A 22,357-nucleotide genomic window follows, 5' to 3' on the forward strand; every position below is an offset into this window, starting at 1 on the left:
TCGCAAGCATAAACACCTCCCGTTTTCATATACAGTTGGACAAGGTATTTTACACATTTACACTGTTAAGTAATGCCATGTAAAAAGAGGAGTGTATGTATTTTCTCGGTTGGACTTGGATTTTACGTGTATAGGGTGCACTGGGTAGAAGAGTCACAGTGTGGTTACACTGTGTTACGTGGCTGAAAACGATCAGTTACTCCCGTGCTATACCCACCGTACAGTTATACACTTAGTAGAGAACACGACACTTATTTAACGTGTCTAGCGATGCACCAGTACGGGTAGACTCTGTACACACTGTGCGACTGTACGAAATGCGTTGAAAAGTCATCACGAAAATGAAAAAGAGTGGTATAACGCTTTCAAACACGTCCACAAGGGGTTCATAATGACATTCTCTTACGTCTATAGTTTCGAATGGATCAAACAATGTGTCGTCTGTTGGCAGTGGGTACACAACCCTTTTGTTTGATGAATCCGTCAGTGACAACTGTAAACAAAAATACCCCGGCACCAACCATTGCAATAAGGCCGCCCAAAATTTCATAAATCCATTTCGCTACGTCCACAAAAACAACTAAATAATCTGAAACACACACACACAGACATGAAAAAAAATTCCCACAAACTATGAAAAAAAAAAATAGTTATATATATATGATATAAGGCTTCACGCTCTGATGATTGCTGGAAATAACTGCAATTTTCATTTCACACGCGCGCCCGCAGTTAGCAATGGACGTTAGGTACATAAATCCCAATTCTATTTTATGAAACAACTCTCAGGACAAGGCACCACCAATCACCCATTATTTTTTTTTTCTAGGTGGGTGTGTGGGGTCAGGAGGAGAGGAGGAAGCGGGTGTGTGGGGTCAGGAAGGGAGGAGGAAGTGGGTGTGTGGCGTTAGGAGGAGAGGAGGAAGTGGGTGTGTGGCGTTAGGAGGAGAGGAGGAAGTGGGTGTGTGGGGTTAGGAGGAGAGGAGGAAGTGGGTGTGTGGGGTTAGGAGGAGAGAAGGAAGTGGGTGTGTGGGGTCAGGAAGAGAGGAGGAAGTGGGTGTGTGGGGTCAGGAGGAGAGGAGGAAGCGGGTGTGTGGGGTCAGGAAGGGAGGAGGAAGTGGGTGTGTGGGGTCAGGAGGAGAGGAGGAAGTTGGTGTGTGGGGTCAGGAAGGGAGGAGGAAGTGGGTGTGTGGGGTTAGGAAGAGAGGAGGAAGTGGGTGTGCGGGGTCAGGAAGAGAGGAGGAAGTTGGTGTGTGGGGTTAGGAGGAGAGGAGGAAGTGGGTGTGTGGGGTCAGGAAGAGAGGAGGAAGTTGGTGTGTCTGGTTAGGAGGAGAGGAGGAAGTGGGTGTGTGGGGTTAGGAGGAGAGGAGGAAGTGGGTGTGTGGGGTCAGGAGGAGAGGAGGAAGTGGGTGTGTGGGGTCAGGAGGAGAGGAGGAAGTGGGTGTGTGGGGTCAGGAAGAGAGGAGGAAGTGTGTGTGTGTGTGTGTGTGTGTGTGTGTGTGTGTGTGTGTGTGTGTGTTCCTCTTCCGTACCGGCCACTGAGAACCGTGTCCTGATCTTTATCTCCTCCAAGACCGTAATAGATGATGTGCTCAGCTGAACCTCTTTCAAACAATCCTCTTTTATTCTAGATGACAAAAGTTAGCGGGTGGCGGCGCCTCCTCGGTGGTGTAGCGGGCAAAATTCTTGTTATTCTGCACCAACTGGGCGACCTCCCCCGGTCTCCACCCACACCCTCCTTCCCCAACCTCCAGCAAGCACCTTGTTACTTGGCGAGCTCCTTTGAGGCAAATGGCTCCTCGCTCGTGTCTGCACGGGGCCAAACTTGCTGTAAACGAGTTTCCTCAACTTGGCTCCGGAATACAGTTTTCCCCTGCCTGAATTTATACCACGTTCGGCCCGTAGTGATGACTTGCCTGACAGCCAGGCAAGATGCGCAGAATCGTTAATACGGCCGAGGGTGTACTGGTTTATCTCTGGTTGAGTGGGAGGGAGATTACGGATAGAGATAGGCTGAGATATTAGAGATAATGAAATTATAGATATATTATATATATTCTATATCTATTTGTTTTGCTTTGTCGCTGTCTCCAGCGTTTGCGAGGTAGCGCAAGGAAACAGACGAAAGAAATGCCCCAACCCACCCCCATACACATGTATATACATACACGTCCACACACGCAAATATACATACTTATACATCTCAATGTACACATATATATACACACACAGACACATACATATATACCCATGCACACAATTCACACTGTCTGCCTTTATTCATTCCCATCGCCACCTCGCCACACATGGAATACCATCCCCCTCCCCCCCTCATGTGTGCGAGGTAGCGCTAGGAAAAGACAACAAAGGCCCCATTCGTCCACACTCAGTCTCTAGCTGTCATGCAATAATGCCCGAAACCACAGCTCCCTTTCCACATCCAGGCCCCACACAACTTTCCATGGTTTACCCCAGACGCTTCACATGCCCTGATTCAATCCACTGACAGCACGTCAACCCCGGTATAGCACATTGATCCAATTCACTCTATTCCTTGCCCGCCCCTCACCCTCCTGCATGTTCAGGACCCGATTATATATATATATATATATATATATATATATATATATATATATATATATATATATATATATATATATATATTCTATGCATGTGCACGTACGTAGACATATACAAAAGGGATACATAAACAAAGACAAGGGCAATAGAAAGGAAGATTAAAATGTACATAAATGAATACACATGTTCGATTGCATAAATACACATACATATATGCATGAACACACACACACACACACACACACACACACACACACACACACACACACACACACAAGCACAAACACAATCCCGTACATACAAACGTACTCAGAAACACACAAAAATCTATACATACACTATCTCACAAACACACACATACACTTAGACACACCCAAAATTACGAATACTCACAAAGAAAAGCAATTGCACAAACACAATCACTCGATCTCACGAATGATAACACAGACATACCCTTTACATAAACACATACACACACGTACACGTCTTCCCATCCAACATGAACTGAACACTGACCAGAACACTGGGAAAGATGGAGTCTGACGAAGCTCACAACCACACCGTTAGACACTTAACGAATAGGCCGTCTTTCAGTAGTTATCACCTCGTCACTACCTAACGATGAATATTAGAGTCGCTGGACACTATTATCAAATCAAAGGGGTTCGAAGTATAAGTACTCCAGCAGGAGGTAACACAACACGAACTCACAGTTTCAAACATACTGTCGTGGACACGGGTCCTGAGACACACAGACACACATGAAGCTCCGAATCCCCGGTGCACTCGTGATCGAAGCAGTACCGAGCTCTCGACCTCTGCCTGTCGAGACAAGAGGGATCGGTACTGCTTCGAGCAAGTGTGCCGCTCTGTTCGTTTACCCTGGCATAGATCTTCACTTTAAACGTTTTCTGGTCGTAATATATATATATATATATATATATATATATATATATATATATATATATATATATATATATATATATATATATATATATGTGTGTGTGTGTGTGTGTGTGTGTGTGTGTGTGTGTGTGTGTGTGTGTGTGTGTGTGTAGTGAAACAAGTCGAGACCGGTAATTAGCAGAACTGCAGATGGTGTTCATTGACCTTAAGGAGCAAATGTTTTATTCATATAGGAGAACCCATTCTCACTCCTCACGGTCGTACGTGGGAGGGTAATTGAATTCTGTCCTTGGTCTTCATGGTAGCGATGGTCTTTTCCTCAGTATTCAAACTCGGTCAAGAAAAAACAGCGTAATTCTGTCCCCGTATTTTTTTTCTTTCCTCCAGAATTGAATAGAGGCACACTAAAAATCAGAGAAAGAAAAATATTCACAAAGAACAGCATGACAGAAATGAAAGAAATGAATCTAATATCAGTTTTGGTCTCGTAGTCTTTTGTCCAGCTAATTGCAAAATTAATGAGCAATAAGGCCTACGTTTTCTACGTCAAATAAGCATGAATTTGGATCTCCAACCTAAACACATCTAGGTCTCTGAGTCTCCTCGCCAGGTAATTGTATTTCACTATGTTCAGACATGCTAAAAGTAAAATTTCTCTCACCTTTAGATTAACAATCACCTTCCATGTCTTTAAAGTGACAGTCTTAGAATTCTTTTGTAAGTGGCGGCGAAGATAACTTGATCAAAATGAGGTTATAAAAGATATCTTTCCAGGTTAGTACGTGCCATAAGAGCAGACAAATATATGCTTGATATCAAGGAGGACTTTCTTTCACAACATCATACCGGGAGCAGAAGGACAGACACTTACCTATAGCCTCTTTTAGTACGATCGCGCCGGAGACAGACAGACATCTGTACTCTCCTCCTGTATCGTCATGCTAGGGACAGGAGGCAGAGAGACACACCTATACCCTCCTCCTGTACCTTCACGCCGGGGACAGGAGACGGTCAGACACCTGTAGCCTCTTTCTCCTCCAGGTGGAAAACAAGGACTTACGTAAAAATAGATGCGTGTGGTGGACGGGGACGACAAGAGATAGATGAGAATGAGGTCCAAAAGGCTTCTTCCTAGAAGCTGCTCGCATCTAAACTACGTACGTCAGATCTTAATGTTGATGCAGTGTGTGTGTGTGTGTGTAGTAAACACCATACTTAAAGGGTCTGACTGGCATGTTAAATCTATTCAACAAACCATTTGTGCAAGCATCAGTAGATCTATCAAGACCCCTCAGGATTAAAAGCTACACAGGACAACTAAAGAAGGTCTATTTGACCCACAGTATGAAGTCAGTAGACCTCCTCTGACATCTCCAGGCATCACAAGCTGTGCAGATCTATCATAAACGTTAGCAGCTGCGCACACAGTACCTTCAAGGAAAAAAATAGCATCGATTAAGCACATAGGAAGACTCACCCTGTTCACTCAATACCCTAAAGAGGAACCACACAATATCTACCATCCATATTAAACTCAAATGTGTTAGTCTTAATCATTCAGTCCCGCGCTCGCAAATAATCCTTTTCCCCTCCTCGGCGGGGCATACGCTAACAAGAGTTTAGATAGTAAATGTAGCACATAATATCTTCCAGGCTACCACCGGACATTCCATCTAACCCTCTATCATTTCCAGCACCACACTCGGCTGAATATCATCATCATCATCATCATCATCATCCGGTTGATACACAAGCGCAGTCATGCGCTTCGTTTTCCCGTCTTTCAGGAATGTGGCCCGAGCTCTTCATGCTCCAGTAACCCTCAAAGCGTTTGAGGTCACGTTAGAACAATACGGCAGGCCAGCGTTCAAGAAGCACACAACGGCTCCTCCCCTCCATAACCTTCCTCAGCTGTTGTGCGGGATAACCACCACAGTAATACTGCCAGAATAATGTACTGGAACCATTGCGAGTCTCATAAGGCTCGCAGCAATATGACCCAGTTTTGAGTTCCACTCCAGGAGGACAAGTTGCTACCATTGTGCGTGTGTGTGTGTGTGTGTGTGTGTGTGTCTGTGTTGAGCCGGTGTGACAAAGGGATTGTTCTTGGGACTCTCTCTCTCTCTCTCTCTCTCTCTCTCTCTCTCTCTCTCTCTCTCTCTCTCTCTCTCTCTCTCCTCCCTCTGGTGCCAGACGCTCCTGTTTCGAGGCAGGAACACGCGACCGCACTGCCAAAGGCCACCGATACCAGTGGCTAGTCCGCCTCCCTAAGGGGAGAGTCGCCGGCACTGGGGATGCATTTTGTATTTGCCCTGGGTGGCTGCCTCCTCAATGAATGTGACGACCTCGGGCGCGCTATAACGGATATTTACACGTGGGAAAGCGGAATGTGGGATCGTTATACCCACTAGAGAATATCTGATACTGAAAGCGACAAGGCCAAAGAGATAAGTAAAGTGCCTGTTTTATTTCCAGAGTGGATGAGATGCAAGCAGGTAGGGACAGCTTGCGTGGAAGAGTCATCGTGTGTGTGTGTGTGTGTGTGTGTGTGTGTGTGTCTTCTGCAACGATTAGAAGGTCACTCAAGGGGACGCACCAGTTCAATGACCTTAATCATGCTTTCGTCCAAGGGAACACCTTTTGGCAGTAACGATTTTTGTCTCGTTTTCGCACTATATTTTGTCTAGGATTCTCGGTGATTGTAAGTAGGGTCGTCATAAGCACTTATAAATAGTAGTGCGTCTGTGTGATTCTGGAGATGCGTACATCCGTGAAGTGTCACTTTATGGCTGTATGAGTCATGGGTGAGGGGAATGCGTGAACCCCTGAGTGAAACACTGGTTGTTCCTTCGTTCCTTCTCTCGTAGCTTCATGTACGTCTGATCACGTACAGATATATGACATGTCCAGTAGCCATGTCTGCAGTGTTTTTTTCTTTTGTGTTAGCTAAGATGGCACGGGAAACTGAGGCCCTAATCAAGGCTGTTTCCTGTGGGGCGAGGTAGCGCCAGAAATGGATGAAGGCAAGCAAGTATGAATATGTACATGTGTATATATAAAGGTGAAATAGCACTTCAGTAGGGGTTCATTCACTTCTATCTAACATGTGATTTTTCTATACATGTGACACGACATTTTCTTGGAGACAATCCACCTCATCAGGTGCCAATACTTAACAAAGATATTTAAATCCCAACATCGCACTTGATTCCAGCCGTCCAAAATCAATCTTTATAGACCAGGCACTGTGTCTATGTATGTGTATGTATGTACATGTGCGTGTGTGGGAGTATATATATATATATATATATATATATATATATATATATATATATATATATATATATATATATATATATATACATATATATATATATATATATATATATTGGAAAGGATCACAACTTTGCGAGTGATCTCCTCAATGTATATCAACTGACTGTTATATTTCTCTCTTGTGTCTTCACTGATGATGTGATTATGACACGAAAGTGCACTTGGGAACTTTTCGTGTTTCATTTTACCCGAGGACTCATAGGAATATATATATATATATATATATATATATATATATATATATATATATATATATATATATATATATATATATATATATATATATATCTTTTTTTCTATACAAAATTGATACGTAAGGAAAAGATTCAAAGTTACCCGCAATAACAAGTTGAATGAGTTAGATATTAACGTGTCAGAATATATTGCTGGATGTAGGTCGTGTGGCACAGGCCAGTCTGCTGAAAATTCTGACTCACTTTGTCCCGTTGACAGCGGCCCGAGGGCGTTGGAAATCGATCAGTTTGGCATAATCTAATAATGTTCCCTTGTTCCACTATTTTTTTTTTCCTCTCTCTCTCTCTCTGGAAAAAAATGCATCCCATTTTCCGTTCCCATTCCTATTTCGAAAAGAAAATATTTTATCATGAGAATCAACCCTTTACAATGACGGATCCTCTGAAAATGTGATATATATATAGACAAAAATATGTTCAGTGAAGGCAAAATGTAGGAGACACATCTATAAGCTGACCTTATCTATCAGGCAACTGGGTCAAATCCTCTCGATAAGGTCAGGCCTGACCAGAGCCAGGAGCAAAGGCACCTCCTGTGCTGCAACGAACCCATAACCGTGACGGTGTAATGTCTTAGAAATCAGCACCAAGAGACCTGGATTAAGTACCAACGTGGGACTGAACAGAAATGTAGCGCTCGTGTGACGCTTAGCGTTGCTGACCATGAAGCATTTACGGGCCGCCCGGATGATGAGTCCGCATCGGTTCGAACCCTGATCGCTGCAGCCAGTCCACAGTTAACCTAGTTGTTCATCCTTTCTTAAGGCGTAGTCGATAAAATGGGTACCTTACTCAGGCTAGGGTATATATATATATATATATATATATATATATATATATATATATATATATATATATATATATATATATATATATATATATATATTCCTATGAGTCCACGTGGAAACTGAAACACGATAAGTTCCCAAGTGCAATTTCGTGTAATAATCACATCATCAGGGGAGACACAAGAGAGAAATATGTCAGTTGATATACATCGAAGAGGCGAAGCTAGGACGCAATTCGGTAAACATGTGATCTTGGACAATCACATGTTTACCAAATGGCGTCCTCGCTTCGTCTCTTCGATGTATATCAACTGACTTATTTTTCTCTTGTGTCTCCCCTGATGATGTGATTATTACACGAAAGTGAATTTGGGGACTTATCGTGTTTCATTTTCCCCGTGGACTCATAGGAATATCTTGATCACGCGCAAAATTGTGATCATTTCCAATATATATATATATATATATATATATATATATATATATATATATATATATATATATATATATATATATATATATATATACATATGAAATGGTTTTGATCAGGATTTTCAGTTGCCCGTGTCGTCAATGCTCACATGAAAAAGATAAAATAAAATTGGTATCGCAGCAAAGACAGGCGAGGCAATAATGGATTTAGTGTCAAACTTCTGCGTGGATGAACCCTTGTCATTTCCAGCCGCCTTTGTCTGACACCCTGAGTACATGAATAGGCTTTGCTACTGACCTCTGGACACGTGGCGGTGGCTCCACGTGCACGCACAGCTCATCCAGGACGGGCACGTGGTCAGCGGCACGGACGCACGTGAGCTGACGCGTCTGCACGCCCCCGCCGCACTGCACGACCGCTTCTTCCTGGCCCACCGAGGCTACACAGGCGCCCCAGGCTGAGCTGACCCACTGGTACCTGCAGAAGGAAGAAGAAGAGATGGTACTGATGAGTAACTGTGATATCATACACCCGTCAGTAGTCTACAAGCCACACCCACGTCAGGAAGTATACAAGGAAGACCTTCGTCAGGTAGTACGCAAGTTACACTCACGTTAGGTGGCATACAAGGAACACCTTCGTCAGGGAATACAAAAGCCACACCTCTGTCAAGCAGTATACAAGGAAGACCTTCGTCAGGTGGTACACAAGCCACACCTCTGTCACGTAGTATACAAGGAAGACCTTCGTCAGGTGGTTCACAAGCTACACTCATGTCAGGTCGTATACAAGGAAGACCTTCGTCAGGTGGTACACACTCTACACTCATGTCAGGTGGTATACAAGGAACACCTTTGTCAGGTGGTTCACAAGCTACACTCATGTCAGGTGGTATACAAGGAACACCTTCGTCAGGGAATACACAAGCTACACCTCTGTCAGGTGGTATACAAGGAAGACCTTCGTCAGGTGGTTCACAAGCTACACCTCTGTCAGGTGGTATACAAGGAAGACCTTCGTCAGGTGGTACACACGCCACACCTCAGTCAGGTGGTATACAAGGAACACCTTCGTCAGGTAGTATACAAAATACTACCTCGTCTGGTGGTATATAAGCTATACCTCGCGTCAGGTGGTACACAGGCTACACCATCCTCAAGTGGTATACAAAGCAAACTCCTGGTCAGGCGGTAGACAAACCACACTCATTTCAGGTGGTGGCAGCCATATGTTTAGGCTTTAATGGGAAATTAGACACATATTATCAGATAACAGAATAATAGGATGATTATACGCAATGATTATGTTCACTACTAGGGATGATAATCAGGGATTATTATACCAAATTTCCAGTTTCGTATCAACAGATGACACATAATTAGATGAAGTAATTGATAAGGAATTTATATCGAGAAATTCAGTACCATGAAGAACTTGTATATTGGGCGACCTTCCTTTCTTTCTGAGTAATCAAAATATAATAAAATCATTTGGGAAGAACCGAATGATAAAATACAAGTCTTCGTAAAAAAAGTATGAAAATAGAGTTTCATCTATTCATATAGACTTTGGTGTACTGGCTTATAATCCAAAGTATTTTTCCCCCGGTACATTCATCCTGTCGTGATGCAACTGCGGTTGAAAAATGAATATTGTAGACTGGGAAAAAAGCCCTGGGTAGTGGATTATATATATATATATATATATATATATATATATATATATATATATATATATATATATATATATATATATATATATATTATATATATATATATATATATATATATATATATATATATATATATATATATATATATATATATATATATATATATATATATATATTATATATATATATATATATATATATATATATATATATATATATATATATATATATATATATATATTACTCCCATGACCAATTTCTACGAGAAAGGGATTTGCTATGACCAAAACCTTTTCCAAAATGCTCCTGCAGCATAAGGCTGCGCTATTTCCAGTAGCAGAGAAACGTGGCTTCTTTTTAGAGAGATAAGTTCCTTGACGAGACTTTACCCATCGATACAGACACATTCTGACGCATATGTTCGAAATACATACGCAACATTTCCTGAACAGCACATTTCTGAACGGTTTAGAGATATCAATAAAATCTTCGTTGGTATAAATTCCTCTCGTTCACAAGTCTTAACCTTAAGAATCATTATTTTTTTTTTCTTTTTGCTTTCGGCAATATTTCAGCAGTTCCCAGAAATGCTGGCTGCTTGGAGTGTTGAGTCCCGGGGAAAAATGTGAGGATCGCGGCCCAGCAAACACCAACGCAGAACCCATCATATCCTGATACAAATACGAGGGTTCCTCAGCTTAACTGACTACTTCACCATCCTCTTCTATTGGGGCTCCCGTACAGCCGCCAAGCATGCTGGGCAAGACCATGGGTCAAGTTCTGTGGCTCGTATGAACAAAGACTGTACGACAGATTGAGGAGTAAGTGTTCCCCGTCTTTGTCTCGAGGGATACATGGCTTAAAGACAATGAAAAGGAGACCAGCACCCGACTCTCTAGAGACAGAGAAGTGGAGAGGGTACAACCACCATACGTGGACGGGAATATATTGCACCAACCCAGCCCAGGGCCTGGTGGGAGTGAGGGTGGGAGGTGGTGATATTGCTTCGTGCTGAGCACCACCAGATGACGGGAGAGGCTTGAAGTTTTGATAAGAGTTGAGAAGAGTAATGTGAGACGGCTGAGCAGAGTGGGGGAGATTGCCGTGCTGGGAGATATTGGAGCAGAGGTCGGGTCAAGCAATATATGTGGAGGAAAAAATGTGTCTGTATATATATATATATATATATATATATATATATATATATATATATATATATATATATATATATATATATATACACACTATTGTACAACCGCAGGGGTCCCTTTCACAAAATGGTCCTTAGGTTATAACCCCAGGACCTCCTGTTCAGTTCCCTCCGCATCTCCAAGGCTGCGCAACACTCAGTCGCAGGGACAGAGAAGACTCTTTTGAAGCGATAAGGTCTTTGAAGAGACTGTACGCAGCTTCACGAGAGGTGGAGGATGTGTGCATCAGGTAATAGCTTTCAGAAACAGTGTGAGAAATAATAAAAAAAAAGAGAAGGGTTTGCATGTGGGATTCATGGCTCGGGAGAAATCGTATTACAGGGATGATAAAGATGGTCTGCTGAAGGCGTTTCGAATATCTGGCGTGGGAGGAAGCTTTCTAGAAACGTTGAGAAGTTTCTTTCCAGTGAAGAGGCGTGTGTGGGAGTAGGAAGAAAGGATGGTGAGTGGCTTCAGGTGAATGTGGGTCTTTGGCAAGGGTCGGTGATATCCCTGTGATTAATTACCTTAATCATGGATGAGATGATCGCGGTAGATAGATGAGAGGGTCTTGGAGAAAGGGGTGGATTTGGATTATGTTGGGGGTGTGGGAGGTTTGAGAGGTGAACTATTGACTATCTGCTGATGGCACGGCTTTGGAGGCACGCTCGAGTAAGAAACTGCAGGATCTGAAGTCTGTGTTTGGCTGAGCGCGTGAAAGAAGGAAGCTAAATGTTGATGAAGCTAAAAGTAAGGTTATAAAGCTTACCAGGGGGATAGAAACAGGTTAGATGGAGTGCGAGTTAGAATAGAGACCACTTGGAAGAAGTGTTGTGTTTCAAATACCTGGGAAGTGGACATGGCCACAGATGGAGCCATTGAAGTTGAGTGCTGAGGAATGTGTGGAAAAATTCGTTGGAAGGTATCGTAGTCCCATGGGTGTCTTATGGTGTGCGCCTTAGATCAGATGATGCGGGAGAGTGTAGATGTGTTGGAAATGAAGTGAATGAGGAGTATGACTAAGAAACTGAGGGGAGCGTGTTGAAGCGGTTTGGACATATGAAGAGGATGAGTGAAGAGAGGCTGATTAAAAGGTATTCATACCAGCAAGGGAGGGAACAAGGATGAAAGGGTGACCGAGAACGAGATGGAGGGATAGAATGAAAAATGTTACGTGTGTTTTGGGCCTGAAAATGCAAGGTGTGAAGCTTGTCTGGGATAGGACGAAATCGGGCGATGTGGTACAGAGGGGCCAACGTGTTGTCATGAGGCTGAGCCAGGGCTTATGAAGCGGTCGGAGGGAACGTGGACACTCTTTTAGGTAAGTCAGAATTGTCTGATATTTTCATAGAGTTACTACTTAGTGTGATATAGAGATGGAAAGAAATTCCAACCTGACATAATCAGACTTTGCTCGAGACAAATTATGTTACATGTGATGGTAGTATTTTTTCTTTTTTTCCCGATGAGGTAAATTCTGTGAACCTCGTCATTAAGAAAGCATACTTAATAAGTTAATTATTCATAGCTGGCCGCATTTCGACAATGCAATATTACAACACTCAATTTCTGTTTAGTAAGTACTAATGTTAATTTCCTAAGAATTCAGGTTTCCGCAACACATGTATGGCGGTATTCCCTCTGGTAATTTCTAAGCTATTCAGTTGTTCTGCTGTGAAAAAGATTTCCTGACAGGTCCTCTTGTTTGCCGGTACGACAACACCTCCCAGTGAGGCAGCGAGGACGGCCGGCAGCAGCAGCCATGCCAGGTCCGCCCTCCTCCCTGCCAGACTCACCACAAAAACAAACTCACATCCGCTCTAAGCTTGCAGAACGAGAACAAAAAAAAAAAAAAAAAAATAAGGCATAAAAAGAAGGGATAAATGGCTATGAATTAATAATGTATAGAATAAAATCATAACATACAGTAAGACAGAAATGGTCTTGATACAGGGAGATGAATCTATCTTTTGAGGAAATCAGTTCAGATACATCGTCTGTAATAGTGTCTATAGCTAGCGCGCTGCCACGCACGATCACTGACGGAAGGACATTTCATATAACAGATGCGAAAAGACATCAGCCTGGCGCGGACTAACACTCTAAGATACGTTACAAACAAGGCCGGTACAAGAGCAATGGGAAGCTTCACAGGATCGAGGGGTCTCCAGTCCCACCCTTCCACTGGTCGTCGCCCCCAAGTCTCCTGCCCTCACACTAACCCCTCTCGACCCTTTATTTACCTTGGCCGCCTCCCTCCCCTGGGGCACTGGCTTCCCTCCACCCTTGTAGAGTCCTCCTCGACATCCTCTTACCTCCTGCTTGCATCACCATCTGTTATTCCTTCTTCTGCCTCTTCCTCCTCTCCTAATTCCACACGATGCATCTTTGGGATTGTCTCGGTTTCTTATCGCGTTTTTGTTCTTCTGGCTCTATCATTCTCACTTAATCTTCCAGGTGAATAGTGTGCGAGTTTCCTCCTTGCCAGCATTCTTTCCAGGGATTTCCAGCGACTCTTATCATACTGGTGTCCATCTACCTATCTTTCTCATCTACGTTTACACTTTCTTTTTTCAAAATCCTTTCGTCCTTTTAACTTTTCTTGGCATTCTTCTCCCTCATCTATTAACACACGTCCCAGCGACCTCACTCCAGATGCTCCTTTCTCCTCTGCAATACCTCTGACACCTAGCAGATTGCTGTAGACATTGTCTATCCCTTTTTCGTCGATATCACTAATATCCATCTCAACATTCTTGCTTCTGTTCCCTCACGGTTAAGGTCTTTAAACCTCAATGTTCAAGTCGCTTACCTCATAAGAAAAGGTCCCGCAACTGCTTTGTTATATCACTTTTTTCAGTTGCACAAGCTTTCTCTTTGCCACACATGACCTCCATAAAATTCTATTTCAAAATCTTGCCTTCTTGAATTTACATCAGTTTCTTCCCGTTTCCGAAATATCCTCCGTCTTAGCATGCAGCACGAGTGTAAAACTCTCGCCCCGTGACACGCAAGTAGTAATCACAGTTATCGTCAACGTACTACTGTTCTTACAACAGCTACTTTTAAGATAATTCTAGATTTGGCTTGCTGTTGGCCCTTGGTGTTAACAACCAACTGTAGCTTCAACATTTGCATGTCCTGGCTTTCAAGGGCCTTGTTCACTGTCTACGATTCTCTCTGAAATGTAATAATTTTGGTAATCCCCTGGAATAACAGTTACTATTTCTCGGGGCGTTCTACCACACGCCTTCCATGAAGTAGTAAAACAGAAGTATGTATTCCTCGTGTCTTATTAGACCTCCTTTTTGTGTTTTTCATCCCATAACTATTACGACAGTTGGTTCTTTTTCTAACAAAAGCTTACACTGCATATCCTTTATCTATACATTGTCCTACACTTCCTAAATCATATTCCAAAGCTGTTTGCATATATTCCGCCAGCTTTACACTTCCACTGTTTTTACGACTGATTGAGTCTTTCTTATGTTTACATACGCTTCTCTCTCAGCGTTCATCTGACACATTTCTGGTCAGTTTCCTGCTGTAGTACCCATATCTACTGTTTCGTCTCCTAGACTCTCACTTACACTAACTGCGCCTGCAAGACTGCACGTGCTCCTAAAATTCGTCTCTGTCAATACTGTCCCCAGCTTCTTTTTCATTCCCATTTTCTTTTGCTGATTTCATAATGACTAAGGTACTGCGTCATGTGATCACTGTGTGACCGGTGGCAACTCAAGGGTAGGCCGTTTTGATAACTTTTTCTCCTTACACTTCGAAGCTTTGGAATTCTCTTCTGCCCCCTTATGTCTTTCCTAACAACTTGCGCTCTTTAAAAGACAGGTCTTTTCACTTCATCTAAATTTCTAGAAACTTTTTACATAACTCTTCTGTCTTCGTTTCACTAACGTCTTTATATTTCATCTAAGGCCTGGCCTTGAAGTGGACTTTCGTCGGTGACTGGAAACTCCAACATAATTGAACTACATTCTTCATTATATTTACTCTCACTCCAAAATTCTGTCAGCTCTTCTCGTCCCAGTTTTCATAAAGAGTGTATTTTCATATATAATTTCTCTCTTGTGTTTCGCCATGATCCTGTTTTGGTTTTAGTTCTTTGCTGCTCCTTTGATTTTCCTCCTAATGTCCACAGAACCCTACTCAAGCAGTATCCATCCCACTTGTATATCACTCATCTGTTGTGTGTAACCACTCCACCACAGTATCTAAAGCTGACGTAGCTCATCGTCCCTCGTTCTCATGTGCTCATGTGGCCTTATACTGACGTTCGCTGGCTAAAATGGTTACTACAGCGTGGTAATTTAATCCCTCTCACTGCTCGATAAGTGAATTTTGATTTCAGAAATAAGGGTGATAGCTTTCGAAATTACGGCAAGATATACGTGTACTCTTAAGTGAATTCAATTTCAAGAATTTTCTCATCATTCAAGCAGCTGATCACTTTCCAAGTCGTATATTCTATTTTTTGGGGGGCCAGGTTTAAGTATCTATACTTATTTATTTTGTGACTATTCTGTCTGATAGATCTCTACCTTACTTGCAATCCTAAATGACATTTTTTGACGCTTATTTAAGATGCAGAGGAGTGGCAGAAAACATCAGAATTCTCCTTTCATTCCAATTACAGGACAATTTACTTACACTAGCTGCAGAGGGGAATTGGCGGGACCAAAAACAGATTCGCGTCAGAATCTACAAAAGTGACACTCAAATGCATACACTACACACATGTACACACAGCACAAGAACGATCTTTACACCTTCAAAGTGATATTATATGACACAAGGGCGAAGAAATATGAGAGCCTACCAACCTCTTAAGTTAACAGATGATCATTCTGAAACTTGTCGTTCACTGGTGTAGAGCTCGTTTTTGTGCTGTGTGTACGTTCAAGACGGAGTTGTTCGATATGGAGATCTGCACCTCATTCCACAAGACGAGAAACCAATGGTTTAACCCAACGCAGAATTCAATCCCTCACGAGTTAGGTTAATTCCACTGAAGGATGAGACTCGATGCACCGCGAGCCAGGCGATGTGCCTCTAAATATTAGCATTGGTAAAATGTGCGAGTCCACAGCAAAAAAATTACGCTGAATAAGAAAAGAAATATATACGTGAACTTGAAGTATCTGGAAGATATAATACAAGATGAAAATAAAAACAGTAGTTAGATCTCTTGTAGGCTTCGTCGAGGGAGGAGGAGTGTGTGTGGGGGGGGGGGTGTTCGTTGCAAGTGGAGAGATTAAGTAAGAACGAAAAAAAAAGAAACTGGAAAATGTAGAAAGAGAGAGAGAGAGAGAGAGAGAGAGAGAGAGAGAGAGAGAGAGAGAGAGAGAGAGAGAGAGAGAGAGAGAGAGAGAGAGAGAGAGAGTAAAAAGTAATTGAACACAATAAAGATCAAGAGAAACAAATGTTTTCTTTGAAAGAAAAAAAAAAACATCAAAACAAGCAGAACACAAAGTACAGTAGAGGCGTTCGAAATCACATGAAAGAAAATGGGAATATCGTCAAATAGAAAAAAAACACAAAAGAAAATGAAGAGTTGTGGTGTTTGGCGCAGGGGAGTTGGCCTGTGAAATATGGCTGGATGGACAACAGATGGAGAGGCGAGACAAGAGCTCAAATATTTGCGCCCTACTGTCAGCAGGGAAGGTGGAGTGGAGGACGAGTGTTTGTCGACAAGCAAGCAGATTCTCCGAGGTTTACGGAGGGTAATGAGAGAGAGAGAGAGAGAGAGAGAGAGAGAGAGAGAGAGAGAGAGAGAGAGAGAGAGAGAGAGAGAGAGAGAGAGAGAGAGAGAGAGAGAGTGTGTGTGTGTGCGTGTGTAGGTGTGGGAATATTCTCAGAATGTAAAGAATGTGCTGAAATCGTGGCGCTTGGGAGGGGATGTTCTCAATGACACTGTAGTGTAGGGTGGGACAGAACGTATGACATTGGAGCACATCTTCTCCCGTTTTATTAGGTTACGTGTCTGTGTTCATTCATACCATCGCCAGAGGCTATGCAGCGAGGAGAATACACATGTAATATCTACATTACGAGCTTCTGTGCGGAGTCTACAGTCTGATGAAGTCTAAAAATGGTATACTTCAATAAGATATAAGTATTTCATGAAAGCCCAACGAAAAGTGAATAACGGAGAAAGAAAGAAATGAAAGTTAAGTAACATTTGCTGAAATACATTAAAACGTGACTTGCATAAACAGAGGCAAGAATTTCTAGTCAGGATTTAAAAATCCTGCACTTCACAGTTAGAAATTCTAATTTTAGAATATACATTTGGAACACCGAGACAGCTTTACTTTTCATCTAACGAAACTTATCTAAAAACACAGTAACTCTGTTGGTATCTCATTGTTACTTAAGTTTGTTCTTGTAGTACAGGAGAGGCTCCAGTCGACAGATGGTTGTTGGTTGAGACACTGGCCAACACAGAGAGGCACACTGGCTTCTCTTGTGTTAGTCCATCTGACCAATGTATGGCTTATTGCACCGGATACAAGGAATTAATGTTATATAATCCGGAGTTCCCACCCTCAACTTTCCTTTGGTGTGCAAAGAAAAAAAAAATGTTTACCAGTAATTGTGGGGACATTGTTTTTAAAGATATGAAAGACTAATATCTTGATGTCATTTTCATACATTAGAATTCCATTTCCCTGAACAAATTTCTTCGAAAATCCAACTCTATGACAAAGATGAGTTAGGTCCAAGGTATCATGAATACCCGGCCAACCAATGCAGATAGCAAATTAGCTTTCAACCTTAATGGCAGAGAAGAATAAGACTGCTGTGCAAACTCTCAACTGTAAACTATCATCCAAATCGCATACGTTCAAACATCAGAATCATCTTTCTCCTACAAGGCTGGGTCTTCAATCTCCCTCCTGGTTCTCCAGCCTGGCAGATACTCCTCACAGGTCACCTTTAACCTAGTAGGAGAGACTTTTGCATCCCTTTTGTGCAGATTAAGAGTCAATCGACGAGCCAAGTGAGGCCACTGCCCTTCCGCGTGCCCAATGAGGGGGGGTCATGAGATGTTCAACGGGGGACATACACACAGTGAGGGATGTGTCGCCTCACAATCACCCTGAACAAGTGACGATAACAAATGCTTTTCGACTTTTGGTTGGAACTTGATGATGACAGCCTCGATGACCCTGGTAGATGATAGGGTCTAAAGACTAGGTAACTAAGGTAACTAACCATCTAACTAACAAAGAACATCATCTACTGGGTACTAGGACTTTTAAAGGGAGACAGGAATGTTCCTCCGTACGATCAGTGTTTACGTGGAGAACGATACTGTACAGTTACAGATTCCAGTTTCAGTTATCGTATAGAAAAACCTTGAGTTTTTCACGTCTACAGAAGATATAGGAAAGTAATAGTACTTCCAGTCTCGTAGTTTGGGTACTTTTATCAGCATGGTGATGAAGATGGTGATATAAGTGAATATGACGCTGATTATGATCCTTATTATATATGTTTCTGTATGAGTAAAACACCGCATAACTTGATCATCGACAGTTCAGAACGGAATGAGATTTTATTCATAGCAGTGATTCGCGATTCTCCACAGCTTCTAATAATCCATAACTGGAGTTCATAACGCAAGAGAACAACATTACTGGAACACAGTTTTGGAGGAGTCATTAAACTCGGTATTTCCAAGCCATTTGCTAGTAAAAGTGACATTTTAATGCAGGTTCCGTGAAATATACTTTGAAGTCAAGCTCGTCCATGTGATACAAGAACATATTTCACATTTTTGGTGTTTCATTAAACTTTTTCATATTTCATTCGTAAAGTTACGAAACTTTTTTCATTTTCCATTATGAATTAGATCATTAACACTTTATATATATATATATATATATATATATATATATATATATATATATATATATATATATATATATATATATATATATATATATATAATTAGCTTCTGGGAAGACAGGTAAATCGTAACTCTTGCTGAGCTCTTTCAGCAGAAGCAGGAAATTTATACAAATGGTCTCTCATATCTCAGGTTCGTCCAGGCCTTTTTACTTTCACCGTGGCATTTCTCTATATATGGGTTTTTCGCTGATAAAGAAAGGCAAGAGTTAAACAGAGCACGAACGGAATTTCGTAATAAGTTTGATCTTCAGTGAAGACGTTAAAGATCTCTACTTTCAATTCTCCTAAACTTAGCAATAAACGAAGGTGTGCTGAATGATAGAATACCTTAAGAGTATTGAGGAAACTGATATTTCTTTAGCGAATATTTGTTTACAGGCTTCAGCGTAACTTATGGCACGATGATGACTGCAGTGACCTCCTTATCCGGGGGGGTTCTAGCCACAACAGGGATTGTTAAGCTTATTCGTGGCTCACTTCAGTGACACTTAGATCTATCGTAAAGGTCTGCTAAATGGAATGATATCATCCTCGACACGTACATGATCCCCTCCAGGCGCCTGCGAATGAAATGAGGAACGTCTGTTCTATCCAGGGTCATTCTGGCCGTCTCAGGTCCACAAATACGGCGGATTCGCTGGACATAACTCTCCGAAAAATTCATTTGGTTGGAGCTCCACCCCAGCAGTGATCGATGCTATAGTGCAGATGCGAGCATCCTGGGGAGCCCCACGTCTGCAGTATATTCATGGATTTTGCAGATACGTTTATGAAGACTTAAGTCACACTTTCAACACCAAGTTAAGGTCGCCATTTTTCTTTTTTTCTTACCTGATAGCCGGGTAGTGTAATCAAATACAGGCCACAGTGGCTTCGTCCTAGTGGACAGAGAACAGTACGAGGTTCAGGGAAACATCAGAGACTTGGATCTCTTCGGTGAGTGGAGAGCGTCTTTATATCCCTACTGGAAGGCAATGCCAAAGAAAGGTTGGAAGGCAATGCCTGTTGTGTAGCCATCTTCCCGTCTGAGGCGTCTCAAAGAGCTGATGTATCCACAGGGAAAGAAAGGGTTGCTGGTGACTTCGGCTACACCAAGGAAGCAACGCTACTCCAAATGATCGTGGCGTGTCGTGACTCTGTGCAAGTTCATGAGGACGGTATGACGACCATCACACTGTGTGGTGTCATGCCAAGTAACGGGGGTTACGTGTGTGTGTTGATGGTCGAAGTCTTTACACCGATGTTCTTGCCCTGTGACAACATAATCAGAAGGTCTGGGTGAAAGTTTGAACAAAGAAAAACCTAGATTGAAGAAGATACATAATATTGATCCCATATGATGATCTAGTGGGTATAACAGATCATCCCACGCACCCGTAAGTTATGGCAAGATACAGAATTTCGCAAGAATATCGAAAGTTTCAGTAAAGAAAATGCTCAATAAACTCCTCTAGTCTTTTGCACAGTCTTGTACGCTGATACTCATTTGATAAGACTGTGTTATCTTTTGCTGAACAATGCATACGCAGGGCACGTGAGTCTTCGGCGTCAGCGAGAGGCAATGCAAACCATTAATTATGCTGTGTTTGCCGAGAGCGAAACAAACGTCAACAAACCTCCTCCATCAGAAGATGCTCTCGTCCTGCATGTGAAGCAGGCAGTCGACTGGGCTCTGGTGGAGCGCCAGGCTAGTTAGCTCATGCACAGAAGATCCTCCCCTCCTCCTCCACTGCTGGCTGGTGTAGGGACCAAACCCGTCACGCAACACTGCTGGTGAGACTCGAGACACAACAGTGAACGCTCGACTTTGGAATTATACTGGGTGGTTTTAAGGAAAAACAATGAGTCAGTGACGTACGTGATTACCTTTGTGTACACCTTCTAGTGTAATCTAGGTAGACTAGACGATAAAAAATGACCAGAGGAAACCATGATTATCTTAATCTCTGATCGAGATCATAGCCATTCACGTGTTTCTAAAGCTGTGCCACAGATCTCAAAATAAATCCTCTTATAGTTCAGGTAAAATGGGCTAAGCTTGTCTCACCAGAGGTCAGTGAACGCTAGATGCAATGTGACGCAAAACTCTGACGTTTCCTCCATCTGTCGAACAACAGCTAAGTGAAAATGATTTTCTTCATAAATACGCCAAGGTATTTAATTCATGATGGGCTGAAACAACGATCACATGCACCGTCGTCTGAGCCGAGTAAATATTAAGAGAATTATCTTTTCAGGATTTTGGAAGGTTACACTATGTCCTTCTTGGGCAGAAATCACTTACTGGTATTAGACTCGTATTTGTAGTTCAGTGTATCGTAGATCTGTCTTTCCCTTGTATTCATTTGCCTTTCTCTGAAAACGTAATTCATTACAGCTGTCGGATAGCCTTGATTTCAAAAAGACGAGGGTGTTCAGCTTTATATTCTCTCTCTCTCTCTCTCTCTCTCTCTCTCTCTCTCTCTCTCTCTCTCTCTCTCTCTCTCTCAACAAATGCCTTACCTCAGCAGCTTCTTCGTTTCGAAAAGGAAAAATAAATCCCTTATTCCGCAGTGGCGTGTAATTCGATGCAAATCTCATTGCGACGCAGCACTAGCGGAGACTCGAGCCTCCTAGTGCCCCTCCCTCTGCCTCACACACTCTACCTCTTTACGATCAGCACCCAGGACTAGCGGTGTCGAATCCCAGTCTCCACCACTGCAGCTGGCGGGGCATAATCAGGAGGCAGACGCTATGTTGCCGAACTCGTTAAGGACGTAATTCATAGTGAGTTTTGCTCAACAACGCTCCTTAAAGACTTGGCTACCAAGTCATAGAGTGATGAGGGAAGAGGATGCGGTCTCTGTTTCTTTCTCTCCGAAAGCCAATAATGTTCTGTTTTCCCCCGTCACAATGTTCCTGTTTAAGAGCAGAATTTCCTACCGTTGCTTGTAGGCACGAACGCAAGAGGAGCGATTAGTTACGTCCGTTCCTCTATCCTTACTCTCATGTATTTACCGAGATACCAAGAAGGACAATGAAGCTCCGGATAGAACAATGCGAAGCAACTGTGTATAAATCGCAGGGAAGAATAGAAATTTACCGGTGACTTTAATGGCTTCTGTACAGGATGGTATTCAGTCGCTTGCGGGCGTGCAGCAACCAATGAGGAAAAAGTACGAATCTTTTATTACAGCTTGTTACGTCAGCGGCGACATGGGCAGCGCTCCCTAGAAGAATGGGAGCTGACAGATGGTGACGTGGCTACATCAGGATATCAGTGTCGA

The 22,357-nt window shown here is 42.5% G+C and overlaps 1 protein-coding gene across 2 annotated transcripts in view; it reads right to left on the minus strand.

The window, feature by feature from the left end:
• Positions 1-22,357, minus strand: part of LOC139747472 (thrombospondin type-1 domain-containing protein 7B-like) — a 752,245-nt gene that overhangs the window by 61,399 nt on the left and 668,489 nt on the right. For both annotated transcript variants that reach the window (XM_071659834.1, XM_071659835.1), the window contains one exon: positions 8,595-8,774. In XM_071659834.1, coding sequence (XP_071515935.1) covers positions 8,595-8,774 — 180 coding nt within the window. The remainder of the gene's footprint in view (positions 1-8,594; positions 8,775-22,357) is intronic.

Source organism: Panulirus ornatus, chromosome 68, assembly GCF_036320965.1.
Source record: "Panulirus ornatus isolate Po-2019 chromosome 68, ASM3632096v1, whole genome shotgun sequence".
Taxonomy (NCBI): domain Eukaryota; kingdom Metazoa; phylum Arthropoda; class Malacostraca; order Decapoda; family Palinuridae; genus Panulirus; species Panulirus ornatus.